The 25,833-nt window shown below is 38.6% G+C and overlaps 1 protein-coding gene across 13 annotated transcripts in view; it reads right to left on the bottom strand.

The window, feature by feature from the left end:
* Positions 1 to 25,833, bottom strand: part of PPP3CB (protein phosphatase 3 catalytic subunit beta) — a 60,632-nt gene that overhangs the window by 4,347 nt on the left and 30,452 nt on the right. For 4 of the 13 annotated variants that reach the window (XM_045400072.2, XM_045400075.2, XM_074001821.1 and 1 more), the window contains exons 10-12: positions 12,944 to 13,021; positions 5,220 to 5,304; positions 3,482 to 3,579 (exon numbers count right to left, since the gene is read on the bottom strand). In XM_045400072.2, the coding sequence (XP_045256007.2) occupies positions 3,482 to 3,579; positions 5,220 to 5,304; positions 12,944 to 13,021 (261 nt within the window). Of the gene's footprint in view, positions 1 to 3,481; positions 3,580 to 5,219; positions 5,305 to 7,408; positions 7,436 to 12,943; positions 13,022 to 25,833 lie in introns of all 13 variants that reach the window. The other 9 variants (XM_045400073.2, XM_045400076.2, XM_074001822.1 and 6 more) reach the window with 3 other exon arrangements.

Genomic DNA, 25,833 nt, shown 5'->3' with positions numbered 1-25,833 from the left:
CAATTATTAATGTACAAGAAACTGATGAATCTAAGGTATTAAAGTGTACTAAGTTAGAAAATGTTGATCTTAACCAGACAGTAAAGTGAATTGGGGATCCAGAAGAATTAGGACGAACACTGAATACAGGAAGAGTTAATTTTCCTTAACTGTTAAACTACATTACAAATCGGGCAGGGCATGGAGGATCATGCCTATAATCCCAGCACTCTAGATGGCCGAGGCAGAAGGATCCCTTGAGCATTTGAGCCCAGCCTGGGCAACACATAAAGAGACCTCATCTCTCCCCACAAAAAGTTTTAAAAATTAGCCGGGAATGGTGGTGTGCATATATAGTCCCAGCTACTCGGGAAGCTGAAGCAGGAAGATCGCTTGAGCCCAGATCTGCTAATTGCAAAACTCTATCTGAAAGGCACTATTTCTCCACTATTTGTTTTCAGTTATATAGGGCATCTTGACATGGCCTTAATAAGTTTGAGCATAGTGCTATCTCAAACTGTGTTCCTCAGTACTACACAGTTTAGATAAACGACCAAGAGGAATTTGGTATTACTAAAATAGAATTGGCCACATATATTTCCCATATAGATCCTGGTGAAGGTAGCATTACAGTGCTAGCTCCCAATCAAATTTCCCAGAAAGAAAACATACATAAAATAAATATGAACAGAAAATCCACCTCCAATAGAGTTGTGCAGTTTGTAAAAACACTCAAGTAACGTCATGTAAATTAACTTTTAAAGTTTTTGAAAACACAATTTTTATTTTCTGACAGGCATGAGGTCTTAGAATTAAATTTTTTTCCTTTTGCAATACCTCTCAGTTATACACACTAACATCAGGGAACGTACCTACTAAAATTTAACATGTAGGATAACTTTTTAAAAAATAATCACAAAAATGCAGCTTTTGTATGACTTTTGTTATTTGTTTCAAAGCAGATTTATCTTATCCTAGGAAAATAATTTTGACCAAATGCCCAAACCACACTATCAAGAGCTAGCAAAACTAGAAGCTATTTAGTTTAAGGGGTCCCAAATTAGACCCCTTAAACTCAATTCCTTCCAGTAATTTAGTCCATGCTGAGAATAGAGAGTTCCTCCAGCAAAGCTGTCTTTCAAACCTCCCCTGCAGTAGAGGGTGGTTTCAAAGTTGAAGGAATGAGCTTCAAGCCGTGAGCAAATTAAGAATAAACAGAAGTGCTGAGCTGTCAACAAAGCATGTAATTTAGCAGGTGCTAAATGTGAAATCTGAAAGCAAGGTTTGCTGTGGATACAATATAAAAGTAATGTTATATCCAAGGATAATTGAGAGATGACTATAGTGTAGATTGATTTAAGTATGATACCCTTTTGGTTTTATTTTTCTTTTCTGAACGAAGAAGAATATAATATTTTTGAAGCTATTAAAGTTCATCCTTTTCTATTAACATTTTTACTAGTTTTATCAAATGTTTAAGATCTTCTTGTTTTAATGTACATTCATAAAATTCTTTTTAGTTCATTTTTCTACTGTTTATAATATAATAAGAAAAATGGAGGGCAAGGAATGTAAAGCAAATCAAAGCAGGTTTTTTTAAAAAAGAAAATCAAAAAAGAAACCTCATTCAGAATGAAAAGTTATAACTATAATTTCAAAACACAGTGTACTTTTCAGATATACCAGTGGTGGTAGTGAACAATACAATGACATTTAAAATAGAACATGTATAGGCTACAAGTAAAAATTGTTTACAGGAGAAATTTTTTTTTTTTACTAAAAAGCAATCATTGGCCAGGCATAGTGGCTCATGCCTATAATCCCAGCACTTTGGGGGGCTGAGGTCAGAAGACTGCTTGAGCCCAGGAGTTTGAGACCAGCCTGGGCAATACAAATATATAAAAAAATAAAAAATACAAAAAATACAAAAAATTAGCTGGCTGTGGTGGCGTGTGCCTATGGTCTCAGCTACTCAGGAGGCTGAAATGGAAGGATTGCTTGAGCCCAGGAAGTTGAGGCTGCATTGCACTCCAGTCTGGGTGACAGAGCAAGAAACCAGACCCTGTCTCTCTCTCACACACACACGTACACATGCACAAAAAAAAGAGAGAGAGAAAGAAGAGAGGAGAGGAGAGGAGAGAGCACTTATTATGGAACCAAAGGAAATGAAATTGTGAAGTCAAATGTAAATTCATTCAAAATGTTAAAATTGCCTATCTTTTTCTCTCTAAAAAAGTCACGAATTACAACACCAAAAAGAAACTTAATTACGACTAAGGAAAACATCAGATCTGTTGCTATTTTAATAGACAATGACCCTTAGAGGGCTGTCAAAAGTGGCTACAAGAAATTCAGGCTTTTCCACATCACGTATTTTTGCTTTCCAACCACAGGAAAAGAAATCTAGACTGAATTACTGTGTATGGTCACTAATACTCACATCACTCTCTTCTATTTAATCTGTAATGGGCTTTAAAAAAGTTAACCCAGTATTTACACAAATATTTACGCCAAAAAAAAAGTTTTTTTAAGTATAAAATATTCAATGAGCCAGATTACAGGAATGCTTTACGTATAATTCTTTTTATTTGCATGCAAAATAAAGGCACACTTAATAACACCCTTTCAATTTTGACTTACAGGATTTAAATTCAACCCCTTATAACAATGACTTAATATCTAATGTTACATTCATGTTCAGAATGCACAAAGTGCAGCAACAAATGCAGCAAACCTCGAAACAAGGTGCTACAAAGCTGCTTCTACATTGACAGACAGACAAGTGTCTGATGGAGTAATTTAATTGAACATACTTTTACAGACATACAGCTAACCTAAAGAAAGACAGACAGATTTAGGAAAGCAGCTACATCTGCAGAGGAAGGAAACAGCATGTTACAGACAGTTAATTATACATAGAACATTTGACAAACACCACAGAAAACAAACTTTGGCATCATTTACCAGGGTACAAAACCTTGCACAAATCTTTTGGTAACTGAAGTGCATAAATAATGTTCTGGGGCCTAAGCAGGTAGTTAACTCTAAATTAAGTAGTTTTAAATATAAGCATGGTCTAATACAATGACATAAATTTAAAAAATTAAAAATAAGAAACTTGGAATTACATTTCCATTTTAGTAACAGGAATATCCCTGATTCACATTCTGAAACTGGGGCTTTTAAAAGAAAAGGGTGAATTAGACAAATGAATAAATAAATATTTCAGACATTATGATATGAGCTGCTCCCATATCATTTCATGAAAAGCTGAGGAACTGACCATTATTTTCAATTGAAAGGAATACCCACTCTATCAGTTTTCTGCCCTGATCAGGTATTAATGAGACACTAGCTAATACAGTACCCTGTCTAGGTCAGCTGCTGAGACAGGAACTAAAAAACAGAAGGAATTCCCTGCATGCATTATGTGAATTGTTAGCAAAAGAGTGAGGTGTGCCCCAGTCCATCTGAGGCACAGCAAGTTGCATAACATCATTACCACTTTGCAGGGTCTGCCGTCCTCCAGCTAACACTCCACTAGGCAACATCCCTGTGGGAGTCAGGCCCTTGAGTGTCAGCACACTTTCACTCTCCTCCCTATAGCAGAGAGATATAACAAATATCAGATACTTCCAACAAGTACTTAATTTAAAAGAAGACATAGGGTCTAGATATAGGCCATATATAAAATTGATGACATTCATTGCTATTACCATATTTTCCTCAATTTTGAGACATTTCAGGTATGAGGGTGTGCCTTACAATTGAGGCATGTATTATTTTTCCTGAAAAACTTTATTAAGTATGTGTTAAGATTCATCAAGGGGCATCATACTATTGAGAAAATATGGTATTTCATATGCTCTGAAGTTCAAATGTCTGATGTAGTCAGTTTTGCTAACAAATTTTTTAAGACTGATGTATTCATTTGTACTCTTAAACCTGGTCTTCCTGAATTAACCTCAGGGAAGGCAATTTATGGCTCCAGCACAAGGGACTTCCTATATGGATGAACAAGTTCATCAAGAATACTCTAAAAAGTATCCCCTCCTTCTTATACTGCTCTAATTTTCAAGGTGTAAATTTAGTGTTATCACAAAAGGAAAAGAGATACCAAAGATGAGCAATAATAATCACCAGAGTCAAAAATCTTAGCTTCAAAGGGACTTGCGTTCCCATCTTCAATATACAAATATATAATTAACTTCTTTTTCTTTTTGAGACAAGGTCTCACTCCGTCACCCAGGCTGGAGTGCAGTAGTGCAATCACAGCTCACTGCTGACAACTTCCTGGGGCTCAGGCGATCTTCCCATCTCGGCCTCCCGAGTACCTGGGACCACAGGTGCACGCCACCAGGCCCGGCTAATTTTTGTATTCTTTTTTGTAGAGATGGGGTTTTGCCATGTTTCCTAGCCTGGTCGTGAACTCCTAAGCTCAAGCATCCGCCCACTTTGGCCTCCCAAAGTGCTGGTATTACAGGCATGAGCCACTGCACCCGGCCTAAGCAACTTTTTTTTTTTTTCTGAGACAGAGTTTCTCTGTCACCCAGGCTGGAGTGCAGTGGTGTGATCTCAGCTCACTGCAACCTCTACCTCCCAAGTTCAAGCAAGTCTCTTGCCTCAGCCTCCGAGTAGCTGGGACTACAGGCATGCACCACCACGCCCAGCTAATTTTTGTATTTTTAGTAGAGACGGGGTTTCACCATGTTGGCCAGGATAGTCTCAGTCTCTTGACCTCGTGATCCACCTCCCTTGGCCTCCCAAAGTGCTGGGATTACAGGCGTGAGCCACCGTGCCTGGCCAGGCCTAAGTAACTTCTATATAGGAAGAATGATACTCTGTTGCTTTTTTTTTTTTTTTTTTGAGACAGAGTCTTGCTCTGTCTCCCAGGCTGGTGTGCAGTGGCGCAATCTCGGCTCACCACAACCTCTGCCTCCCGGGTTCAAGCAATTCTCGTGCCTCAACTTCCCGAGTAGCTGGGATTACAGGCGCATGCCACCACGCCCGGTTAATTTTTGTATTTTCAGTAGAGATGGGGATTCGCCATGTTGGCCAGGCTGGTCTCAAACTCCTGACCTCAGGTGATCTGCCCGCCTTGGCATCCCAAAATGCTGAGATTACAGGAGTGTGCCACCATACCCGGCCCCATGTTGCTTTTAGATGCAGGACAATGCTTGTAACAAGGTACAATAAACATAATTTCTGCAAAACAAATAATCAAGAAAAGACATCATTACCTGAGAACAGAGAAGACTCTTGCCATCTTGCCAATTGCTCGAATTTTGTTTCTTATGATTTCTTTCCGGGCTGCAGCTGAACCTACTTTCAATGGAATAAATAGAGAGAAAGGCTCAAGTTTAGGGCATGCATGCTTACAATATGCTATTAGCCTGTTCCACACTCATCTAAACCAATACCAAGGCCCCTGCCACCAGCTTACATGGAGGAGACTAGATGAACTCATGCTAAAAAATGTCTTGCTCTCTCAATATTTAGCTCAGCATTGGTCTAATATTGGGGTCTGATAAATGTAGAAATAAAAAGTAATCCACAAACTTTAATATTTCACTAGACTGGCTAATCAGTAAAACAGCAATTGGGGCAAAAAAAAAAAAAAAAAAAGCAAACTTGAGCCCAACTTGTATTACAAACCAGAGGGCAAAAACTGATAATAATCTTAAAGTCTCTGTTTAATTTTCATGACAGCCTACAGCATGCAGACTAACAGACTAAGAATTTGTAACAGTCCTGTAGTCTTATTTAACTATCACAAAGTATTTGACATGCAGGCTGACAATATCCCATCAGACTATGACAGAGTAAGCTTCTTTGGTTTGAGTTGGTCTAAAATTAATGGCATGAAGGAGCTACTGTGCAGGTAATCCTGAACTAAGGGCCATACCAGCATTTCAACAATGCACATCTTAACCTAATGTACCGGGTATTCCTAAGGTCATGCAAATATATACAATCTTTTACATCTCTAGGTGAGTATGACATAAGCAATGAGAAAAACATGGCTAAAGGATCACTACTGCTTCATCTCTAAAGGGTTAGCTGTGCTATCTATGACTGATGTAGAAGAGAATAAACCAAAACAACTAAATCCTTGGCTGAAGAATGACTCAAAGGTTTTATCTTCCTTCCCTTGGCCTCCAGAAAGAACAACATCAATCTCAGTCCTGTTATTTCATGTACAGCAACTAGAATCACTCTGGACCCAAAAGTGTGGTTCCTTAGAGCTGTGCTTCATTCAACACAATGAAAACACACATGGAAGCACCATGGTTGAGGAGAAGGTTAAGGAAAGGCTAAAGACACTAGTTTAAAAGGGGCCTTAGGTATACAGAGGTCTGAACAACTGTAAGTCTTCTGGGAGAGAACATCTCATTTAAAATTCAAGCAGTCCACAATTACATATAATTAAAAACTAAGATAATGACTGGACCTGACTGCAAGAAAAGAGAAAAAGAAATCCAACTTCAAAGATAGAAACAAAAGACATATTTTAGGGGGAAAAAAATAGGCTCCATGACATGTTTATGATCTTCTAAAGGGTAAATATTACAAGCACTGAAGCTACAGCTTTTACAAGTCCAAAACTGTGTGGGTACCTGGGTACCATGGCACTCTAAACAGGTATTTTTAAAATACCAAAAAAAAAAAAAAAAAAAAAACCCCAAAAACTAAAAATTCTAAGAATCATAGAATATTAGAATTTGGAGACATTGGAGATACTATAAAGTGCAATCTCCTCATTTTATAGACAAAGAAACTGAGGTTATTAACTGACTTGTTCAAGGATAGAAGGTAAGTCTGGTTCTCTTCTAATAAATTATTATAAACATTTTGTTTTAAAATTGACAGAATTTGTAAGTAGCTACACTGGGGATAAGCAGAAGGAGGTTGGGGAGGATAGCTGTAATAAGTACATTCATATTTTCAGTCTTAATTTCTGTATCTATAAAACCAAATGACATGTAAACTATACTGATATCAAATGAAAAAATCACAGGAATATAAAAACACTGTACAAATCAGGATTTTAAATCAGTCTACAAACACATCATGCATCATATTAAAGTAAATGTCCACAGTAACATTTCTTTGGGAAATAATACAGACAATCAAACAACCCTAATCATGCAGGGAAAAGTACAAAACATTACAAATAAGCAAAAGAATGAAATTTTAAAACAGGAATGAAAAGGAGGGAAAAATATTTCCATGCACAGAAAGACAGATATCTTGGAATATGACTTCTAAAAATACCAAATACTAACTCAGATAAAACTTAAATTAAATTTGCACAAGGCCCAAGAGGACTCTGCATAGACATTACTCAATGAATGTGCTAACTTACATAGACATGAGGATAACTTATGAAGTCATATTTCAAAACAATGTTACTCTGTCTGGTCTGTACCTTTTTTATTGCCATATATGAGCCGTTCTTCAGATGGAGAGTCCAGAAAAAAGGAAGTGAATGATGGAGAAAAGGTGGTTGAGACAAATAAAAAGATAGAGATTTAACTTGGCAGTGGTACTGAAGAATGAATGTACAAAGAAAGGGAGAAAAATGAAGGCCCTCATATTTGGAAACTTGAAAAATGTAGTACTGTAGAATCTGGTGAATAAAGAGGGATGCCACTAGGTAGAACTCTAAAGATTTCTTAAAAGATATGTGCACGGAAGAAATTATGGACAGAATGACTATCATATCTGATGAAAGCAGACATAATTAGGGACAGAAAAAAACATGTGAAAACACATAAGACTGATAAAAGACTGCTAACAACAATTGCACATTTATAGTCATACCCCTAAGGAAATGTGTCACCTGTGGAAGTATGTTAAGTAAAAGGTAATGACACAAATGAAATACAAACTCATGTGGTTCTTCAAGGACACCAACAACTGCAAAATGTGTAGTACAGTCAGAGAAATGTAGGTAACTTCATAAACTGCCTCAGTAGAAAACCTCACCCCCTCTCAACGAAGGAAAAGCTAAACCTCCCATACTCCCTAACAAGAGCACATGATTTCCTGAATCTGAATTGCAGAACTTTTGCATATACTTAGGAGCAACAGTATGTGCTTTCTGTCCCCAATCCAATCTGGGAATTTGGGGGACATCTTTTTGCAAAAATAGCAACAGATTGTTTCAAATCAAGTAATAGTTCTAAGAGTAGGCAGCTGGGGTGGTTTCATTTGAGCTTTCCCTATCTTCCATTCAAATGCTGAGATAAATTATTCCATTATAGGAAATGTACTTATTTTAGTGAAACTGCAACACATATGGATTATGTACTTCCCTTTACCAAACTGAAGACAAAAGATAAATATCTGGAAAAAATTGCATGCAACCTAAATATCACAGAAATCAATGTTCGAAAATTCTCTTTTATGATTAACACTTCTAAAAGAGATGCTATGTGCATTTATACATTTAGTGTTAATGCAAATTTTTGTCTTAAAAATGACCCCACACGTACATTAAACAATACAGAGCACCAAAGATTTACCACTTAACAATAGTCTTATGCCTTTACCTAATCTTAGCTTTTTTTTCTTGAGACCGAGTCTCGCTCTGTCAACCAGGCTGGAGTGCAAAGGCATGATTTCGGCTCACTGCAACCTCTGCCTCCTGAGTTTAAGCGATTCTCCTGCCTCAGACTTCCAAGTAGCTGGGACTATGGGCACTCACCACCACGCCCAGCTAATTTTTGTACTTTTTTAGTAAAGACAGGTTTTGCCATGTTGGCCAGGTTGGTCTCAAACTCCTGACCTAAAGTGATCCACCCACCTTGGCCTCCCAAAGTGCTAGGATTACAGGCGTGAGCCACCACGCCCAGCCATCTTAGCTTTAAATATACAAAAATTAGTTTTTCTTTCCTGACACTCAGAAATCTCCAATCCTGCTCTCTCTTTCCCCAAAGAAAAGCTAAACCCTTATTCTGACTCCACAGCCATCCCATCAAGTTTTCTTTCTAAAGCCAGATTTCTCCCCAGACCAATTCCATAGGATGGTTCCACCATTGTGTAAGAAAAGAAGAAGGAGAGAACAGAAGGCAAGCCATTATGGTGAAAGAATAGGAGAAAAGATGGACGGAGTAAGAGGGAAGAAATTAGGGAGTACAAATAAGGAAGGGAAATAAACCTAGTTCCAGCAGCTCTTTCCCTACCCCACTTTAAACCTTAGTATCTATCCGAATCCCCTCCTCTATCCTCCATTTCCTCAACATTCTTTATCTTCCAAACCATTCCCATTTCTCCATGCAAACTCCCAGACTCATATTCCTAAAACTTTCTTAGAGTCTCTACTCCTAATACTTGGTAGTGGAAGAGTGAAAAAAATGAGGAGTAATTGTACCTGCCCTGTTGGCAGTAAAGGGAGATCTATTTCTAATATTAAAAGCTGGAACTCAGTGTATTTTCCCATTGAAACATTGTCATAAATGGTGCTTAACAATTTTTAAAATTATTTAAGAGTGGGAAAGAATTTTCATCCTCTCTATTCCCTCAGTTTCTGAATAAGAAAACTTGAGAAATTAGGTGCCTTTTCTAAGATTACACAGCTAGTGAACGGTAGTGACAAGACACCTAAACCACTGATCCTTTTCATTAAACTACACTGCCTCTTTAATGATCAAATTCAATTCATCCCTGGAATGCAAGAATGATATAACAAGGGGATAAATTATCATACTAATAGGAAAAATGCTGATGATATATAAAATCTTCTCATTAGAATATAATAAAATTTTATATTTATTTCTGGTTCAATATCAAAACATGACTTGGTATCTTTATTCATATAAATCATAGGTACCTAAAACCAAGTACTATAATTAGACTAACAAGTAACCTTTTTTTCTTATTATTATAAGAAGAGGACTAAAGCATTATCTACCATCATTCCTATTTAACATACTATTGGCCGTACTGATAATAACTTTTAAAGCATAAAAGAAAGGTAAAAATACAGAATAGAAGTAATATAAATCCCCTATAAATAACATATTTTTAAAAGTAATAGAAAACAAATTAAAAATTATCATAGAAAATAATTCTGCTGACTCAAGTTTGTTAGATATAAGATAAACCCACAAATATATATTCTTTTATACAGATAGAAAAAAAGAGACACCAGTTGTAATAGTAATAAGAACATAAAATACAGATGTATTAATTTAACTTGACAATGACAAAATTTTTTCAAAGAAAAACTATATAATCTTAAATAGAGGAATTATGTATTAAATGAAGTAATTATAGTAAATAAAGTAATTATATAGAGCAAGAGTTCTTGGTCTTAGTTTGGAAAACTAAATACTATTTATTTTAAAAAAGAAAGAAAGAAAGAGAAAGAAAGAAAGAGAGAGAGAGAGAAAGAGAAAGAGAGAGAGAGAAAGAAAGGAAAGAAAGAAAGAAAGAAAGAAAGAAAGAAAGAAAGAAAGAAAGAAAGAAAGAAAAGAAAAGAAAGAAAGAAAGAAAGAAAGGGAAATCCCAGCACTTTTTGAGAGGCTGAGGTGGGAGGACTGCTTGAGGCCAGGAGTTCAAGACCAGCCTTGGCAACATAGGGAAACCTCATCTCTTAAAAAAAAAAAAAAAAAAAAAAAAATTAAAAAAACTTCCCTAGATTCAGATATAGAATTAACATAATATCAATTAAAACTCTCACTAAATATTTCACAGAATTTGAAAAACAGAAAACTTTCTTTAAAAATTAGGCTATGTGCCAATAATTACTTCAATTATTAATTATCTCAATACCTACAACATTATGAAGTAGGTATTACTGTCACTTCTTTAAAGATGAGAGAAACTGAGACTCAGAAAGGTTAAGTAAGTTGCCTGATGCCACAGAGCCATTATAAGGAACTAGAATCTAAGCCCAGGTCTATTCTTACAACAAAAGTGACAGCAGAACAGGGAAACAAAATATATATTTGAAACTATTCAATGGCTGGGCATGGTGGCTCACACCTGTAATCCCAACACTTTGGGAAGCCAAGGCAGGTGGATTGAGGTGGGCGGATCATCTGAGGTCAGGAGTTCGAGACCAGTTTGGCCAAGATGGTGAAACCCCGTCTCTACTAAAAATACAAAAATTAGCTGGGCGTGGTTGTGGGCATCTGTAATCCCAGCTACTTGGGAAGCTGAGGCAGGAGAATCACTTGAACCAGGGAGATGGAGGTTGCAGTGAGCCAAGATTGCACTACTGCACTCTAGCCTGGGTGACAGAGCAAGACTCTGTCTCAAAAAAAAAAAAAAAAAAAGGAAAGAATTAAAATAAGGAAAAGTATTATTCACTAAAGTTTACTATCCAAACTAAAAAATAACTGATATAAATATACTATGTCAGTTATTAACAAATGTGTAAGAATAAAAGCGCATCTCTGCCTACCACCAACAGATGGCAATGGTAGCACTTGTACACAGTTACTTTGTACTTTCAACAAATGGGCTTTCAAGTGTTTAAGAATCAAACCTGTTTGTAAGTAGAGAAATTTCTAAATAGGTTTCATTCAGATTTTACTCAAAAAGTGATCAAATGAAATGGATAGTTTACACAGTTGGAAAAACAGTAATTTTCTTCTTAGCATCATTAGAAATCAAAGAAATGTAAACTTAAGCAACTATAATTTACTACTATATAGCCATGAAGAAAATAAGTAAAGACCAAAATCCAATGAGGTAGTCCTGTGGAGAAATATGTCTATGGATTCCTTGCTGGAGGCACTTCATAGTGGTCCAATCCTTCTGCAAAGCAATGTGGTAGTTCACAGCTAAAACAATGAAGCTAAAAGAGTTACAGAGTTAATTCTGTAACTCTATAATTCTCTTCAATAAATTTATTCCAAGAAGGAAAATAAAAGCTATAATACAAATATGTTTATTTTACTGCTATTCATAAGGATAATTTGGAACCCAGTTGCCAAACAATGTGAGATTAACTATGAAAATTAAATTATCCTGTGTGTGTATTTTTTTTTAATAGAGACAAGGAAATCTTTCCATATTGCCCAGGCTGGTCTCCAACTCCTGGGCTCAAGGGATCCTCCTGCCTTGGCCTCCCAAAGTGGTGGGATTACAGGCGTGAGCCACCACATCTGGCCAAACATTATAGTTTATCAATGGACTTAGAAATATGTAGCTATTAAATCTTACCAATATATAGACCATGTTCAAAATATGGAAACACTGAAATATTGATTACAACTATAAAAAGTATACTAAAACAAAGATGTGAGGGGAATATGGAAGGGAATCATTTTCAGTTTATAAATTGTTTACCTTTTTATGTACTTGGGTTTTAATTAAATATTTAAATAAAGTTTTAAATAAAAATTTCAAAACAAAATAAAATGAATTTTTTTTCTATAGTACTACTTTTTACTATAAACATGCATTAGGTACATAGGCTTGTTGGCTTACATAACAACCATGTATATAACTTTGTTTCTGTGGAAAAAATGCTTTCAGAATCTCAAACTAAATTAGCAAGTGGTCTTTTAGAACACAGCCACACTAATTTAGAAACAGTCTATTTTAGTGTCTAAAAGGAAGGAAAAGCAAAATTGGGAGTTCAGGTATGCTTTTGATACATTAAGAATATTGTTCTAATAAAACAAATAGTATTTTTATCCTCTTTTCTCTAACCAGTGTCCATATTCATCAAGAACTACATCCTTTTAATACTTCAGTTTTCCTTTCCTTATGTTCTTTCTTCCAAATTTCTTTTTTCCCAAAGTTCATCTTCTTTCCAATATTACCATAAAAAAAGAAATCACTAAAATTATTTTCAAATCTTAATATCCAAAAAAAGTAGCTTGTTACTTATCAAATAGCATATGCTGAAAGCAATGACTATTATTTGCAAAATAGTGTGTATTGAGGCTAGGCAGTAAAGAAATATCATTTCACAATAAAAAAATAGTAAGATGAATAATCATACCATCAAACTGGTCTTCACCTTCAGTCATTAGTTCATCATCAGAGCAAATACTCAGAACATTTACCAACATTTCTGTCACTATTTGGAAAAAAAAGTTACATGTTAGCTGACCATATATAACTGTCTTTACATATACATAGCAACTATTTCTACAAATGGTCAAATAATGTTTAGCCCAAGAAAGCAAACACATTCTTACAGCAAGAACGATGGAAATAAAAAATGCAAAGGCTTTCAAAAGGAAAGAAATTCAGTGGATAACAACTCTGAAAGAGATTCCTTATGGAACAAATTTTCAGGCCTCTCAAAAAAAAAAAAAATTGGCCGGGCGCGGTGGCTCACGCCTGTAATCCCAGCGCTTTGGGAGGCCGAGGCGGGCGGATCACGAGGTCAGGAGATCGAGACCATCCTGGCTAACACGGTGAAACCCCGTCTCTACTAAAAAATACAAAAACATTAGCCAGGCGTGGCGGCGGGCGCCTGTAGTCCCAGCTACTCGTTAGGCTGAGGCAGGAGAATGGCGTGAACCCGGGAGGTGGAGCTTGCAGTGAGCCGAGATCGCGCCACTGCACTCCAGCCTGGACGACAGAGCGAGACTCCGTCTCAAAAAAAAAAAAAAAAAAAAAAAAAAAATTAAGCCCCACAGAGATAAGAACAGAGATGAATAACAACTGAATGTATACATTTCAAATCTTCATTCATGGATATAGCATAATAAGAAAAAAAATCATGGCAGAGTTTTACTGGTTCCAAAAAGTCTCAGGATTTAATTGTTTTTTTTTTTTTTTTGGAGACAGTCTTGCTCTGTTGCCCAGGCTGGAGTGCAGTGGTGTGATCTTGGTTTACTGCAACCTCTGCCTCACAGGTTCAAGCGATTCTCCTGCCTCAGCCCCCCAAGGAGCTGGGATTACAGGCATGCACCACCACGCCCAGCTAATTTTTATAATTTTTTTTTTTTTTTTTTTAATGAGAGATGGGGTTTTACCATGTTGGTCAGGCTGGTCTTGAACTCCTAACCTTATGATCCGCCAGCCTCGACCTCCCAAAGTGCTGGGATTACAGGCGTCAGCCACTGGGCCAGGCCTTATCTTTTAAAAACTGGCTCGGCAACTCCCTTGAAATTTATTTCTAAAGATTACTAATGACTAACAATCTGAACCCTTGGCAGTTTCATAGGCTTAATCCTCTTTCACTATTCTATATGTTTTTTTCCTTCTCTTCTCCCTTGGTTCCCAAGATTCTACTCTTCTGGTTTTCTCATGATTGGATCATTTTTCCGCAAAACTTTGGATATCCTCAAGATTCTCTCTGCAGTATTAATCTTCCTATATGTTCAATCACTTGGAATTTCTATTATCATATTTACAGTTTGAATTATGACCTCGTTGAAGATGCTTCCAAAGTCTGTATCTCCAGTGTTAACCTCTCCTTCAGGCTCCAGATTTCCTTGCTGGTTTTATTGTCAACTGTCTTAAACCATTTGTATACTGTATGTTTCCCCTACTAGAATGAAAACTTCATGAGTGTAGGATGTTGTTTAATTCACTATTATAACTTCAGAGCCTGGCACTGTGCCCTGTCACATGACAGGTACTCAATTAATAACAAATAAGTACACAAAATAAGAAAAATAAAAGCAAATTTCAATTAATAAAGAAAAATGTCTATTGAATATTAGCAGTTAGATGGCCTGAAGGCACCTAGAAATGAACATATCCAAAACAAAATTCAATACTTCTACAAACCAATTTTTCCTGCTATAAATATACTAAAAGCACCCCACATGTCAAGTATGACACTAAAGCTCTAGGATTCAGGTATGAAAGGCACAGTCTCTACCTTCAAAAAGCTTACTAACTACCGAAGGAGATATTAAATATCAACCGCAAAAGACTGATGAAAAACATGCTATAAGTATTCAAAGATACACAAAAGACCTGCTAGGGAAGGCAAGGCTTTTGATAGATGACATTTGAGAGGAATCATAAACTAGGAGTTTGCCAAGTGGAGAGGGCAGAAAAGGCATTCTAAACAGAAGTTAGAAAAATGATGTAGTAGTCATTTATCACAACAGAATAGAATTGAGAGTCCAGAAAGAAAACCTGATATTTAAGGTCAATTGATTTTTGACAAGGGTGCCAAAACAATTCAGTGGCTAAAGAACAGTCATTTCAACAATGGTCAACTACAAAAGAATAAAGCTGCAAATGGTCACATGCGAAAGAATAAACTGCACTCCCTCTACTGCACACCACATGCAAAAATTAACTCAAAATGGATCAAACACCTAATGTAAGAACTAAAACTCTTAAAAAAAAACAGGGGTAAATCTTTATGAGCTCGGATTAGGCAATGATTTCTTAGGTATAACAACAAAAACACAAGCAACAAAGGAAAAAATAGATAAATATGACTTTGCCAAAATTAAAAAATTTTTGAAAGAAGCCAGTCACAAAAGACCATATACCATATAACCTTATTTACATAAAATGTCTAGCAAAGGCAAATCTACAAAGACAGATTAGTCTTTCTGATGGTTACACAACTCTGAAATATACTAAAACCAACTGAATTGTATACTTTAAATAGATGAATTGCATAGTATATAAATTATATTTCAATAAAGCTGTTATGCTGTATACCTTAAATATACACAATAAAATGTATTTTTTAAAAAAAATTGAAAAGTTTTGTGCTTCAAAGGACAAAAGGCACAGAAACATGTGCCTGTAATCCCAGCTACCTGGGAGAATGAAGGAGGAGGATCACTTGAGCCTAGGAATTTGAGACCAGCCTAGGCAACACAAAGATCCCATCTCTAAAAAAAGAAAAAAAAAAAGCTAGTCATGGTGGGACATGCCTGTAGTCTACCTACTTGGAAGGACGTGTGGTAAGATTGCCCGAGTCCAGGAGTTTGAGATTGTTGCAGTGAGTTACGACTGCACTCCAACATTCTAGCTGAGGTGACAGAGTAAAAGCCTAAAGGACATTATTAAGAAAGTGAAAGTCAGCCAGGCGGGGGGCTCATGCCTGTAATCCCAGCACTTTAGGAGGCTGAGCAGGCGGATCACTTGTTTGAGATCAGCCTTACCAACATGGTGAAACCCCGTCTCTACTAAAAATACAAAAATTAGCCGGGCTTGGTGGCACAAGCCTGTAATCCCAGCTACTTGGGAGGGTGAAGCAGGAGAATCGCTTGAACCTGGGAGTTGCAGTGAGCCAAGATGGTACCATGCACTCCAGTCTGGGAGACAGAGTGAGACCCTGTCTCAAAAAAAAGAAAGAAAGAAAGTGAAGGTGGGAGAAAATTATTTGTAAATCATATATGATAAGGGACTTGCATATGGAATATATAAAAAATGGCCGGGCGCAGTGGCTCACGCCTGTAATCCCAGCACTTTGGGAGGCCAAGGCGGGCAGATCACGAGGTCAGGAGATTGAGACCATCCTGGCAAACACGGTGAAACCCTGTCTCTACTAAAAACACAAAAAAATTAGCCGGGCGTGGTGGCGGGCCGCCTGTAGTCCCAGCTTCTCGGGAGGCTGAGGCAGGAGAATGGCGTGAACCCAGGAGGCGGTGGAGCTTGCAGTGAGCAGGGATCGCGCCACTGCACTCCAGCCTGGGCAACAGAGCGAGACTCTGTCTCAAAAAAAAAAAAAAAAAAAAAATATATATATATATATATATATATATATAAAAAACACAACTCAACAACAATTATCTTGTGTGAAACAACTGAGATACTGAAAAATACTGCATCTTCTCCTAAGTGGAAGCTAAATAATATATATACATGGAGGTAGAGTGTGGAAGGATAGACAATGGAGACTTGGAAGGGTGGAGAGGTGGGAGAGGTATGGAAGATGAAATTACTTCATAAGTACAATGTATGCTAGTCTGGTGATAGATACACTAAAAGCCTTGACTTCACCACTATGCAATATATCCATGTAACAAAATTACACTTATACTTCATAAATTTATATAGACAACAAAAATATGTTTTATTTTTTAGAGACGGAGTCTCACTCTGTTGAGTGGTGTGAGCTTGGCTCACTGCAACCTCTGTCTCCCAGGTTCAAGCAATTCTCCTGCCTCAGCCTCCTGAGTAGCTGGGATTACAAGCGTGCATCACCACACCCAGTTAATTTTTGTATTTTTAGTAGAGACAGGGTTTCACCATGTTGGTCAGGCTGGTCTTGAACTCCTAACCTCATGATCCGCCTGCTTTGGCCTCCCAAAGTGCTGGGATTACAGGCGTGAGCCACCGCGCCCGGCAAAAGAATTTCTTTAATAAAGAAAACTTTAAGACAAATATTCCAATTATAAAATAAGCAAAGGATTTGAAAATATATTCATCCTCAGCTGGGTGTGGTGGCTCATGCTTGTCACCCTAGCACCCTGGGAGGCCAAGGTGGGTAGACTGCTTGGGCAACATGGCAAAACCTCATCTCTATATTAAAATTTATATATATTTTATATATTAAAATGTATTTTACATATTTAAAATATTTTTATATATTAAAATGTATATTTATTTTAAAAATATGTATTTTTTTCACACTGCTGATGAAACTGTAAAATGGTACAGCTAAGGCCGGACACAGTGGCTCACGCCTGTAATCCCAGCACTTTGGGAGGCTCAAGTGGGACAATCACCTGAGGTCAGGAGTTCGAGACCAGCCTGACCAACATGGAGAAACCCGTCTCTACTAAAAAATACAAAATTAGCTGGCCGTGGTGGTGCATGCCTATAATCCCAGCTACTCAGGAGGCTGAGGCAGGAGAATCGCTTGAACCCGGGAGGCAGAGGTTGCGGTGAGCCCAGATGGCGCCATTGCACTCCAGCATGGGCGACAAGAGCAAAACTCCGTCTCAAAAACAACAACAACAACAACAACAACAACAAAATGGTATAGCTGTTTTGGGAAGATCCTTAAAAGGTTTATCATAGAGTTACAATATGATCCAGCAATTTCACTCCCAGATCTATACTCAAGAAAATGAAAACATAGGCCAGGAACAGTGGCTCACACCTGTAATCCCAGCACTTTGGGAGGCCAAGGCGGGTGCACCACAAGGTCAGATCGAGATCATCCTGGCTAACTCGGTAAAACACCATCTCGACTAAAAATACAAAAATTAGCCAGGTGTGGTGGCGGGCGCCTGTATTCCAGCTACTCGGGAGGCTGAGGCAGGAGAATGGCGTGAACCTGGGAGACGGAGGTTGCAGTGAGCGGAGATTGCGCCACTGCACTTCAGCCTGGGCGACAGAGTGAGACTCTGTCTCGAAAAAAAAAAAAAAAGAAAAAAGAAAATGAAAACAAAACTTGCACATGCATATTCTTTGCAGCATTATTAATAAGAGTCCAAAAGTGGAAATAAATGTCTATCAGCTGATGAATAAAGCGAACGAAATGTGCTATATCCATACAATAGAATACTATTCCATCATAAAAAGGAATGTTATACTGATTCATGCTACACCACAGATAAACCTTGAAAATATGGAAAGAAGTCAGTCACAAAAGAGTACACACTGTGTGATTCCATTTATATGAACTGTCCAGAATAGGTGAATCTATGGGGACAGCAGATTGGTGGTTACCTAGGGTTAGCAAGGGGGGTTAGGGGAAAATGAACAGTGACTGCTAATGGGCACAGGGTTTCTCTGGAGGGGATGATGCAAATGTTCCAAAATTGTGGTAATGGTTACACAATTCTAGTATATATAAAACATGGAATTATATAATTCAAATAGGTCAACTGTATGGTATGTGAATTACAGGTCAATAAAGCTGTTATAAAAAATAAAGAAAAGTATGAGGGTATAAAACTTAAAGAGCATAGCACGTTCAGAAAACTGGCTTTGCTGTGTTATGGCTATAACGCAGATAATGTGAAAGAGAAAGGCAGGAAATGAGGCTGAAGAGAAAAGTAGGGAAGGTCCGAGGATTTTGTGTGACAGGTTAAGGTTTTTCTTGAAAGCTACATGGAGCCATTTAACATATACTAAATAGTAGCTTTAAAGTGTATATTTTCATCCAGAAACTTGGCTTCTGAAAGAAAGGCAAGAAAGTAATAGCGCAAAAAAAAAAAAAAAAAAAAAAAAGTCATAGCACAGTAGTTAGAAAAAGACATCAGATGAGAGAAATGTTATTTGTTTTTTATTTAAAGATCAGATAGATTTGAATAATTTATAATAGAACTAGTACTGAGAATGTGAAGATATGGTAGATATAAATGATAAAGCAAGTTTCCTAAAAAGCAGAAGGGTAATAGAATCTAGAGACAAGTTAGACTGGCTTGAATGGAAGGGTCACTTCTTCAACAAGGGAAGAATTCAAGATGAGGGTACTGTATAAATAAGTAGAGAAAACTCCCACTAGTAATGTGTTTTCGCTAGTGAGGGAAATGGATAGAAGAAAATGTTTAAGAAAAAAATATAAAAGGAGCCAAGTGCTTATAAGCCCAGCCAAGACAATGGGAAAAAGGAAGCAGCCCATCCCATCATAGGCCCAGAGGCCTAAGAGGAAAGAACAGTTTTGGGGGTGGGGCAGGAGCCCACTGACCAGAACAGCCTCAGGACAACTGCTCCCCACAGCCAGGGACTGCTCCAGCTCCAGCCACCACCTGGTGTTAAACCTCTAGGCAAGTGCAAGAGTGAATGAAGCTTGGTGGTTTCCACTTAGATTTCAGGTTTATGAGAAAGCCTAGGTGCCCAGGCAGAGCAGGGGCAGAGCCCTCACAAAGAGACACTACTAGGGCAGTGCCAAGGGAAAATGTAGGGCTGGATGCCCCACACAAACTCCCCACTGAGGCACTGCCTAGTGGAGCTGCTGCCCTCCAGAATGGTAGAGCCACCGGCAGCTTGCAACCTCAGTGTGGAAAAACCACAGGGACACAACTGCCCACTCAGCGAAGCAGTGTGCCCAGGATGTAGGACATGGAGTCAATGATTATTCTGGAGCTTTAAGATTTAATGACTGGCGCGAGTGGCTCACACCTTAATCCCAGCACTTTCAGAGGTCGAGGTGCATGGATCACTTGAGCTCAGGTGTACGAGACCAACCTGGCCAACATGGTGAAACCCTGTCTCTACTAAAAATACAAAAATTAGCCAGGCATGGTGGGACATGCCTGTAGTCCCAGCTACTTGGGGAGCTGAGGCAGGGTAATCACTTTAACCCAGGAGGCAGAGGGTACAGTGAGTGAAGATCGCACCACTGCACTCCAGCCTGGGCGCGACAGAGCAAGATTCTGTCTCAAAAAGAAAAAAAAAAAAAATTAATGACTGCCTGCTGGGTTTCAGACTTGCATAGGGCCTGAACGAACCCCTTTTCTTTTAGCCGATTCCTCCCTTTTGTAACAGGAATGTTTATTTTATCCAATGCCTGTATCCTCATTATATCTTGGAAATAAATAATTTGTCTTTGATTTTACAGGTTCATAGGTAGAAGGAATTTCGCTTGAGTCTCAGATGAGACTTTGGAGTTCACACTTTTCAGTTAAATGCTAGAATGAGTTAAGACTTTGGGGAACCATTGGCAGGGGATGATTGTATTTTGATATATCAGAAGGATATGATATTATAGAGACCAGGGGCAGAATGATATAGTTTGGATGTTGTAAATTTCATGCTGAATTGTAATCCCGTGTTGAAGGTAGAGCCTGGTGAAAGGTGACTGTATCATGGGGGTGGATTTCTCATGAATAGTTTAGCACCATCCCTTTGGTACTGTCCTCACCATAGTGAGTAAACTCTTGTGAGATCTGGCTGTTTTTAAGTATCTGGCATCTTCCCCCTTGCTTTCTTGCTCCTGCTCTCACCACGTGAAGTGCCTGCTCCCACTTTGCCTTCCACCATGAGAAGTTCCCTGAGGCCTCCCCAAAAGCCAAGGAGATGCCAGTGCTATGCTTGTACAGCCTGCAGAACCATGAGCCAATTAAACTCCTTTTTTTTTTTTTTTTTTGAGATAAAGTCCCATTCTGTCACCCAGGCTGGAGTGCAGTGGAGTGGAGTGATCAGCAAACTGCAGCCTTGAACTCCTAGGCGCAAGTGATCCTTTCACCTCAGCCTCCCAAAGTGCTGGGATTACAGGCATGTGCCACTGCACCTGGCCCTCTTTTCTTTATAAAATTTTTTAAAAAATGAAAATTTAGACTCTATCCTAAGCAAAATGGGAGAAAAAAACAGACTAAGGATATAAACGGTATTAGGGTTCTACTGAGAGCTCAGCTAATGTTAAAAATCAAGGGGTGGTGCCAATTCATAAGTCCGTAAAAATCTCCAGCAGCACTCTATACTGTGGCTATAGGAATGGAGAAAATAGATGGCTGGATTTGACTAGACCTAAGATGTATAGGACAAATGAAGCAGAAAAACAGAAGAGAAAGGAGTTTGAGGGTATGTTAAGAAAGGAGAGGTAAAAAGTGATTTGACTAGTAAGAAAATGACTTGGGCTGGGTACAGTGGCTCACACCGGCAATCCCAGCACTTTGGGAGGTTAAGGAGGGCAGATCACTTGAGGTCAGGGGTTCAAGACCAGCCTGCCCAACATGGCGAAACCCTGTCTCTGCGACAAACACAAAAATTAGCTGGGTGTGGTGGCACGCACTTGTAATCCCAGACTTGGAAGGCTGAAGCATGAGAACTGCTTGAACCTGGGAAATGGAGATTGCAATGAGCTGAGATCATACCACTGCACTCCAGCCTGGGCGAAAGAGCAAGACTCTGTCTCAAGAAAAAAGAAAAAAAAGAAAGAAAGAAAATGACATACTGAAAAGCCTAGAGATTCCAATGAACATGAAGAACAGCAATAACCTGAGTAAAGGGTTGTTGTAACAGAGTTTTCTCATCGGAGTGTGTTAATGGTACTATCTTCACCAGACTCAAAATATCCAAGTCATCTTCAACCATTCCCTAGCCTTAAATATGTAACCTTGTTAAGTCTCACTGATTCTACTTCCACCATTCTTTCGGTTCTCCCCACTCTCCGTTCCTAATGCTACCAGGCCTTCATTATGTCTCTACCTGACTTCTGGTGTAACAGGTCTCCCAACCTCAAGTCTTCCTTCCAGTCCACTTCACCACAGTAATTTTTCTAAATGACTACAGTCAAATTCCATCTCAGTGGCTTGCCCACCATTTATCAAAGTTCCAACTTCTCTGTGTGGTGATCAGTATCATCATGATCTAGCCCTAACCTTTAATTCCTTTTCCACTACTGTCCTTCATACATCCTACTCACTCATCAAATTAAACCCTCAAAGAGACCTATGATTTCTTGCTTTCAGACTCAGGCTCGGGAAGTTCTCTTATCTAGAATTCTGTTGCTCATAACAAACCAGCACCATTCCACCATTCTTCAAGCCTCTGTTCAAAAGCTACTTTAATCCCTCTGACAGAAATAACAACCTTTCTCTTTTTTTTTTTTTTTTTTTTGAGACAGAGTCTTGCTCTGTTGCCCAGGTTGGAGTGCAGTGATATGATCTCGGCTCACTGCAACCTCCACCTCCCAGGTTCAGGCCATTCTCCTGCCTCAGCCTCCCAAGTAGCTGGGACTACAGGCACCTGCCACCACGCCCAGCTAATTTTTTGTATTTTTAGTCGAGACGGGGTTTCACTGTGTTAACCAGGATGGTCTCCATCTCCTGACCTCATGATGCACCTGCCTCGGCCTCTCAAAGTGCTGGGATTACAGGTGTGAGCCACCGCGCCCGGCCTCTCCTCTTTTTTTGAGACAGAGTCTCCATCTGTTGCCCAGTCTGGAGTGCAGTGGCACAATATTGGCTCACTGCAACCTCCGCCTCCCAGGTTCAAGCAATTCTCTGCCTCAGCCTCCCAAGTAGCTGGGATGACAGCCGCCCGCCATCACACCCAGCTAATTTTTGCATTTTTAGTAGAGACAGGGTTTCACCATCTTGGCCAGGCTGGTCTTGAACTCCTAACCTCGTGATCCACCCACCTCAGCCTCCCAAAGTGCTGGGATTACAGGCATGAGCCACCGTGCCCCGCCCCCGAGTCACCACACCCAGCCCATCTCAATTCCTATAAAACTAGGCTTGTCTTGGAGCACTTACCATATTACATCTTATTATCATTATTTATATATCACAGATCCCATATTAACCTGCAAAGACCCATCTTACTTGTATCTGTATTTCCTTGGTACCTTGAATAAAACACTTAAAAAAAATCTAGTAAATAAACAAATCTTCCATGTATGACCTTCTATGGAAGATCATATAACATTAGATCCTCTAGAACAGAGGTTCTAAAGGAGGGTCAATAAGTGTGAAGACTGCAAATTCATTTCAGAACTATGACCATCCTGAAAATGTTGTGAGTACACACATTTATGCGTGAATTTTTCTGAAGCAAAAGTCCATAATTTTTATCAGATTCTCAAAGGGGTTCTATATTAAGAAATTAATGCTTTTGGCGGTGGCTCACACCTGTAATCCCAGCACTTTAGGAGGTTGAGGCAAACAGAGCTCTTGAGGCCAGGAGTTTGAGACTAGCCTGGCCAACATAGTGAAACCCTGTCTCTACTAAATATAAAAAAATTAGCCAGGTGTGGTACAGCATGCCTATAATCCCAACTACTCAGGAGGCTGAGGCATGAGAATCATTTAAACCCTGGAGATGGACGTTGCAGTGAGCTGAGATTGTGCCTGGGCAACAGAATGAGACTGCATTTTAGCCTGGGCAACTGAATGAAACTGTGTCTCAAAAAAAAAAAAAATTGGCTGGGCGCAGTGGCTCAAGCCTGTAATCCCAGCACTTTGGGAGGCCGAGGTGGGTGGATCACGAGGTCAGGAGATCGAGACCATCCTGGCTAACACAGTGAAACTCTGTCTCTACTAAAAATACGATAAACTAGCCGGGCGTGGTGGTGGCCACCTGTAGTCCCAGCTACTCGGGAGGCTGAGGCAGGAGAACGGCGTGAACCTGGGAGGCAGAGTTTGCGGTGAGCTGAGATGGCGCCACTATACTCCAGCCTGGGCGACACAGCGAGACTCCGCCTCAAAAAAAAAAAAAAATTAATAAATGTTTTTATGCATACTTTTAAAATGTGAGTCTTTATTTTTTAGAAATATATTCTAAAGTATTTATAGATAGAAAAGAGTTGGGATTTGTTTTAAAATAATTGACGTATGAGGTGGGGAGTACTGGATGGGGACATAAATGATAAGATTGGCTATGATTTGATAATTGTTGAAGATGAATAATTGGTACATAGGATATTCATATTATTCACTCTACCTTGGTGTATGTTGAGAATTTCCCAATGTAAGTTATTTTACTTCTTCAGAGACTGGGTTTTGCTATATTGTCTAGGCTGGGGTGCAGTGGCTATTCAGATGTGTGATTATTGTACACTGTATTCTCAAACTCCTGGGCTCAAGTGATCCTCCTGCCTTAGACTCCCTAGCAGCTGGGACTATAGGCCAATATAGGAATATTTTTAGTAAAATAGAAAAGGGGTTCTTGGCTAGGTGCAGTGGCTCACACCTATAATCTCAGTGCTTTAAAAGGCCAAGGCAGGAGGATTACATAAGCCCAGGAGTTCAAGGCTGCTGTGGGCTATGATGGCACCACTGCATGCTAGTCTGGGTGACAGAGTGAGACTCTGTCTCTATAAAAAAAATAGTGGGAGTTCTTAGCCCCCAAAAGGGTAGAGAAACACTGCTTTCACCTAATTTTGGGATTAAATCAGCCTCTCAGGAAGCCTCTGGCTTAGGTTAATTGCTTCTCAGGAACTAGACTCAGAGTCCAACTGGCTTCTTGGAAGTAAAACAAATGTCACTTGCTGCTTTTCACACCAAAAGAAAATGTTCATTAGAATCAAGAAGTAGTCAGGCTATCTAAACAGCCTTCATGTATTAAAATAGCAAAATATGCAAAGAGTTTGAGAAGATTTTCTTACTGTGCTCAACACTGGCTAGAATTCTATTTGCACGTAATGTTAAAATCTGAGCTTTACACTTTTAGAGAGATGTGAATAATTTAGAGAAGATCTAAAGAAAAACAACAAAAATGGTCAAAAAGTTTGAATATCTCTTTGTTTATAAAAGATGATTTAGAGTGGCAACAGAAAAACTAAAGATCACTTAGTAGCAGACCTCAAATGTAGGAACACTGATAAAAGCCTACTGTTCTCCATCTTCACTTATAAGGGATCCACAGAATTCATCTTAAATTATCTCATCTCTCAAAAGGAGTTGGGCTAAATGATTGTTAAATCCACTTATGAGCTCTAAAACCCTATGATGCCCTGGTTTTTGATAGGTGCATTAGTTGAGAAAAACCTGTTATCTCTATTTCTTTCCTTGTTTAATACTCATAGCATAAACATTTAGATTAGATATAATGAAATATTTCCTTTTGTGGGACCATCAGAGAATCAAATTAGAATCTATGAAATGTGCATTTTCCTCCTACCTTATCTTCCTGGCCCCTCCATCCTTCCCATATTACATTAAAATAGTTGAGCTCCAGTCTAGCCTGAAGGCAGGAGAGTGAGCAGGATGAATTATTTAATTCCCTTTAGTCTGATGATGCTATGACTGAACTATTTCTCATACACCAAAGATAGAAGGTTGTAAGTGTAATGCATCCCTTGCACCTAAGCCCTTAACTGGCCCCCTTCTCAAATGCTAAAGGGTAATTCTATCTCCATATTAACACTGGACCTACTTAGTAAATGAAGAACACCAAAGGCAATCTGCAGAAAACCTGTTTAACATACACAGTTTAAGTATTAATTCTGAATTTCAGAACTACAAATTGCCTTGGCAGAAGTGGCATATCTCATACAGAAAGGAACATTTTGTAATATGGAAGAGGTGAGAAAAAATAGAGGGGGATACTGAACAAAATGTT

This window comes from Macaca fascicularis, chromosome 9 (assembly GCF_037993035.2).
Source record: "Macaca fascicularis isolate 582-1 chromosome 9, T2T-MFA8v1.1".
Taxonomy (NCBI): domain Eukaryota; kingdom Metazoa; phylum Chordata; class Mammalia; order Primates; family Cercopithecidae; genus Macaca; species Macaca fascicularis.
Note: the sequence above shows the minus strand (reverse complement) of the source record. Positions and strands in the feature narration are given on the sequence as shown.